The following is a 6,012-nucleotide window of genomic DNA, read 5'->3' as shown; positions in this document are numbered from 1 at the left end:
CCCTAAGGACCCCAAAGTGCTTTACACTATACACAATCATCCACCCATTCACACACACATCCACACACTGGTGATGGCAAGCTACAGTGTAGCCACAGCCGCCCTGGGGCGCACTGACAGAGGCGAGGCTGCCGGACACTGGCGCCACCGGGCGAGAACTGTAGCCTCTGTTTTCTGTACTTAACTGACACAAGTGGGACCAAGTATGGTCTTCTACTGCTGTACGGCTTCAAAGTTTGGCGTGTTGTGTGTTCAGAGATGCTCTTTTGCATATCAGGTCACTAGAAGTGGTTATCTGAGTAACTGCTGCCTTCTAATCAGCACGAAGCAATCTGACCCTTCTCCTCTGATTTATAGTTCTTTTGCAGAGAACTAGAGGATTTCTTTTTTTTGGAGGGCCATTCTTTGTAAACCCTAGAGATGGTTGAACTTCAGCAGGCTGCCATGTGATTGGTCAATGAGATAGTGTCAATAACAAGCAGTTGAACAGGTGTACATAACAATGAATGCTTTATCGATCAGTATTAAATAAGAAGAACACAAAACTCCAGGTAAGTATCCCAAAAGCTTTTTTCTTTTTTTAATATAGAATTTATTTCCCCAAATAAGGAAATACTGGTTACAGACAAAATATTTGGTGAGCAGGTAAAATATGCAGGTAGTACAAGCTTATGAAGGTGTATTTGTCCATTTGATAAAATAGGGAACTCTGTAATAAATAGAATCCTCTGGGAGGTGGGGACAGCAAATGTTGGTCTAAAGTAAAATCCTGAAACTAAACATGTGATGTCATCCATTTAAAAATGTTGGCTGCATGGTTTTAAATCCTCACGCCATTAAATAAGATTTTTGTCAACTTTAACCAATATAGCTTTATTTCTATAGTTCTGTCTTCCATAAATAAATTATTTCTCTCTGTATCAAAAAGAGAATACAAGTATAAAGAACAACGGCTCATTGTGTTGTATGCCCAGAACGTACGCACACATACACGCACACAACACAGTTGAAATTACATCAAAGACAAGCTAAATAAACTGCAGCAAGTCAGGAATTATTAAATCTCCACAAATATACACAGCCTGGCTTTGTCCCTTGTGGGTTGATTGAAATACGCATTTTAAAACGGCAACATTAAATTAAATTCAGTTTGATAATACACTTACATATGTACACAAAGTGTGCCTTTATAATATACAATTGTCTCTGTAAAAGATTTAAATGTAAAAAGCTATTGTATAAAAGATGGCAGTGATGCATTCATTAGTCTTCTGCAGCTCATATAAATATATCAAATCTCTTCTGACTACTTGATTCCTTGGCAGCAGTAGCATTATACAAAATAGACGGGAATTCTTTTACATCAGCACATCCAGGAGGAGTAAGCAACACCTCAATACAACCCTGAATGGGGAATTTACTGCAGCAACACGGGACCTAAAGGTAACTTCATTCACGTCAGGAGTTCCACCTCCTCAACAATGACACAGAGGCAAACACCAGTCCTCTGTGTGTCAGACACTAGTGGTTTGGTAATAAACTACAGTCCAGGACTCGGTGCCACGGCAACCTCTTTTCGGACCACAGTGTGAATATGAATTCGACCGGCAACAGGAACAGCTCCACCTGCTGCTTTAAGACCAAAGAGAAAATGCATATCGGCCAACTGTGGGTGTACACAGTGCTCACAGAGGCCCCCTACAGGTACCCGGAAGCCACAAAGCCGTGGCTGTGGCTCACCCGGCTCTGGTGAATCATGGCGCGGTCGTATGCCACTTGGACAGATTTGCGGATGCTGGACTTGCGACCTTCCATAATGCGCAGCTTGTCAGCTGTGTCATCTACGCCCAAGGGTGTCACCTTGTCACGCGGAAGCCACTGCCTACAACACCCATGACAGAGGTTAGGATTATTATTACAGCCTTTTATCAAGAGTGATAAAATCTTAAATCTTAATCTTAAAAATAAAATTCAAATCTAAAGAATTATCTACAAACAATTTTCAAATTATTTGTAAAGACAAACAAACTTTCCACCATTTGTCTTTTCATCACATGATACACCTGTGGAAAATGTATCAGGTTTCACTAACCAAACACTTCTGACCTCCATGTGATAAATGGAGCATTGCATAACAGCAATGTTTATGTTAAACTCACCATGTCCGCTTGTTGTCAAAAAAAAGCACCAGGTAAAGTTTCTCATTCATCTCCTCCTGCCGCTGCTCCCCCAGACACAGGACATCTTTGGGTGGGACGGGGATCGGCACCCCATTGTGCAGCAGGCCCTCCTCAGGCATCTCGGGGTCAATGATCTGAAACAAACACAGCCCAACAGGGAATTTAAGCTACACCCTGAGCTGAACGCTCATATTAAATAGTGATATTAAGTCAGATCAGCAATTACCAGAGCAGGATATGAGGGATATCCCCGACACTTGGCCCAAACCAGGTCCAGTGGTTCCAGCTCCATCTCATCCTCTGATGTTTGACTACTATTGCCTGTCAAACAACAGTGACACTCAAATTAGTTCAGCGACTAAATAAATAATCAGGACATAAATGCAACTTAGCTTCAAGAGAACTTGGGATACAGGAGGGAAAAAAGTACCGGTGTAATCCGAGTCTCCGTTGATGATCTCCAGAAAGGGGACTTTAGAAAGAGCCGGTTTCCCAAGGCTGCGTTTGGGTGGTGAGTTGCTGTAATACAATACATTATATTGTAATTTTATTATCAGTTGTTAGCAAAACAAACCACAAAGAACACCAGACACACAATGTCTTACATTTCTTTGTGGAGAACTGGGCAAGACCTAAACTCCAAGTCGGATCTGCTATCTTTGTGCGTGTTAAAGCCGTTGGTCAATCCTGAAAGTAAGAGCGAGAGCAATCAGAACAGCAGCAGATAAGAGCCAAAGGAGCAGGAGGGGAAGTCAGAAAAGATGACATATAAGGAGCACTTATGTCTGCTCTTGTCTCAGTTATATTGAAATCCATTAGACAATACAGGGCTAACTGTCTGATCAATCAGGTAGACCTAGGAAAAAAAAACATATTCCTATGCTGTGATCAGTGCATTAGTAGCTAATAACAAATGTACAGTCAGCCCAATCCAGAAAATGTGATCCCTTCCAAGCGAGTCTTTAGGTGTCACTTCTCCTCTCTGAGCAGAACACTTTAAACTTAACGTCAGTAATCAAGCAAAGTTTCTCACCACTTTCCAGCGTGTGATTTGGTGTCTTCTCTGGCTCACTATCTGAACACATGTCTCGACTGGAGGTCCATAGTTCATTAAGGTTGGGGGGTCCTGGGCTCTTCTGTGGGGTTCTGCTTGGAGTGGTCAAAGGTGTGGAAGATGGGGTGCTGGCTATGGAATTGAGTGCTGAAGAGTTGTTACTTGTATTCTCGTCTTGTGGTCCATTCCCATTCAGCACAGGATTGTCTCGCACTTTGAACAACTTAGCTCCATTTTTTGCCTTCTTAAACAGCACGGAGGTCCGTCGCCCGACTCCCCCCGTCGGGGGCCGTGAGGTGATGCCTAGCTCTGCCAGACCGTTGGTCACTGTCTGTCCTTCACTGTGCAAACTGGGACGTGGCAAAGTTGACCGCTCTTGTGCGCTAATGCAATGAATGTTCTCTGTGGTGCCGTTTGAGAGGTCACCGTCCATCTTAAGGCGTTTGCAGGAGTAGCTGGGGGACTGGGGCTCCCCTGTGATTGGCCGCAGAGTGGGAGGCTCAAGAGGTGTGTCCCCCTGACGTGGAGGAGGAGCCGGCCCTGTAGGTTCCAGTGTCGGGGGCGAAGCGGGTTTGAGGTCCTCTGAAAGGAGAGGAAACGAATGATATTCCAATTCACTCAGCATTGGTTTTAAATGAATCTCCATTTAGTATGTAGTGTGATGCGGTGGTGCAGTATTCACACAGGAAAATGGTGTCACTCTGTAATGATTTACACTTCATTCCAACACTCTAACCACAGTCCAGAGGGAATTGACAGATTCTCTAGATATGGAGGACCTTATCAAGACAAGTGAAAAAGTACTTTGCTCTCACAACTGTACACCATCAACATGGTAACATGGTAGTATCTTTCGTTCTTTACTCAAATAGCAGGAGTTCTCCTGCCATCTTCTATGGTGACACAAGACTGTTTGACTAGACTAGCCTTTAGTCAAAAGTGGGATGATATGGCATGACTGCATGTGGCCATGGAGAGTGGTGAGTCCATGAGAGTGATGTATAGAAGAGGTGCAGACATAGAGTTCACTGGGAGAGAGGATTTGTGAGGCAACCATGGCTAACGAGACTCTGTGGGCCCCTACTTACTAGACTGGAGACAGTGGGGTGGTTGGGGTTGGTGCGTGGGGGGGACCCTGGCTCAATTACCTGAGGACAATGTTCCGTTAGCTCATGTTCACAACTGGTCTCATTGAAAAAAAGTGGCTTTTTAAAGGTTCATGAATTGGCAATTTAATATTGCTGTAAGTCTCTCTCAGTGCCCACCTTTGTCTGAAGATGTGAGGCCGTTATCTGCCTTGGCGTCTTTGTCGTTGTCCTCCTCATCTTGCTCATCATCATCCTCTTCTTTGAGATGTCCATTGTGTAGGATGTGGCGGTGGGACTGGCCCTGCCTGCCCGTCCTGATGCTGTTGATTTCGCGACGAAGCAGGCGGATTCGTCGAGTTCGAGCACCGCTGCATCGCATCGATGTGACAAAGTCCAGCTTTTCCAGCAGCTCCTTCAGTTGTTCTTCCACTGTCATATGCAGCCGGTTCTCTGGATCCAACACGCTGTCAACTGAACACAGCAGGGAGTTTGGTTAGCGCCCAAACAGACACTTAGGTACAACATGATAATAATACTTCAATGCTGACATTTCACAAAGATGACCAGCCAGGCTTGTTTTCTCAGAGATCTCAAAGGTTAAAAATTTCCCCTCTTTGCAGTGCTATTTCTATTTTATTCTGAATAATTATATAGCATGGACACCACATATATTGTACATGATAGAATGAATACAAAACTCCTTTTCATCTGTAGTCCCTGGTCTATGATTTGCTTAAACATGAGTCAACTACAACTGAGTATAAAATGTGAGAAATACTAATTAAACCATCTCTTCCTCCAAACTCATATCCATCTCTATCAGTCAATGTATAAACTGTTGAAAAAAATGAATAAACTGACTGTACCGGCAGCTTTTAAAGGAAAATATTTTCCTGCATGTTACTAAACCCATTATTTGATAATGTAAATTAATAAACACACCATTTAGTTTGTGTTTGGCTCACTTGCATGTCATATATTTTAGTATTGACTGGATTATTAAACGTCCAAAAGCTTAAAAATCAGACCAACTAACCAGAATGTAAAAAATACAAAATATCCTACTATGAAGAGTTGTTTCAGTTTCCACTGCCAGCACTACACTTAAGATAAGAGATAAGATAAGATAGAACTTTATTAATCCCTCGGGTGGGTTCCTCTGGGAAATTCGATTTCCAAAAAAAGCACAGCAACGACCGAAGTTACAGTTACAGAATTGTTTTTATATATATATATATATATATATATATATATATATATATATATATATATATATATATATATATATATATATATATATATATATATATATATACACACACACACATACATACACACACACACACACACACACACACACACACACACACACACACATATATAAATACAGAAACAAATATAAATAAAATATACAAAGGGGATAAATAGAATAAATAGGAATAAAAAATAAAAAATAAAAAAATCATCTTTCTGCCATTTTCTCTCTAAGAAACTCAACCCAAGAGCTCTCTATTTTCCTGGAACTTCATCAACTACTCAGCAATTATAAGTACTATGAAGCTTTGCGAATATATTTCCAGGTTTTCAGCAAATGTATTTTAAGCCCAGCAACTTACTAAGCCTAGGAAGAAATAAAGTTCAGTCAATAAGTTTAGCAAATGAATCTTATTAGCCTACTATTCCAGTTAGC

At 41.7% G+C, this 6,012-nt stretch overlaps 1 protein-coding gene across 3 annotated transcripts in view; it reads right to left on the bottom strand.

Moving 5' to 3' along the window:
• Positions 1 to 552: 552 nt before the first annotated feature.
• Positions 553 to 6,012, bottom strand: part of brpf3b (bromodomain and PHD finger containing, 3b) — an 11,733-nt gene continuing 6,273 nt past the window's right edge. For all 3 annotated transcript variants that reach the window (XM_076878460.1, XM_004575393.3, XM_012916094.3), the window contains exons 7-13: positions 4,500 to 4,793; positions 3,214 to 3,816; positions 2,786 to 2,867; positions 2,611 to 2,699; positions 2,407 to 2,501; positions 2,160 to 2,314; positions 553 to 1,882 (exon numbers count right to left, since the gene is read on the bottom strand). In XM_076878460.1, coding sequence (XP_076734575.1) covers positions 1,699 to 1,882; positions 2,160 to 2,314; positions 2,407 to 2,501; positions 2,611 to 2,699; positions 2,786 to 2,867; positions 3,214 to 3,816; positions 4,500 to 4,793 — 1,502 coding nt within the window. In that variant the 3' untranslated portion in view covers positions 553 to 1,698. The remainder of the gene's footprint in view (positions 1,883 to 2,159; positions 2,315 to 2,406; positions 2,502 to 2,610; positions 2,700 to 2,785; positions 2,868 to 3,213; positions 3,817 to 4,499; positions 4,794 to 6,012) is intronic.

The sequence above is a fragment of the Maylandia zebra genome, linkage group LG20 (genome assembly GCF_041146795.1).
Source record: "Maylandia zebra isolate NMK-2024a linkage group LG20, Mzebra_GT3a, whole genome shotgun sequence".
NCBI lineage: Eukaryota > Metazoa > Chordata > Actinopteri > Cichliformes > Cichlidae > Maylandia > Maylandia zebra.
Note: the sequence above shows the minus strand (reverse complement) of the source record. Positions and strands in the feature narration are given on the sequence as shown.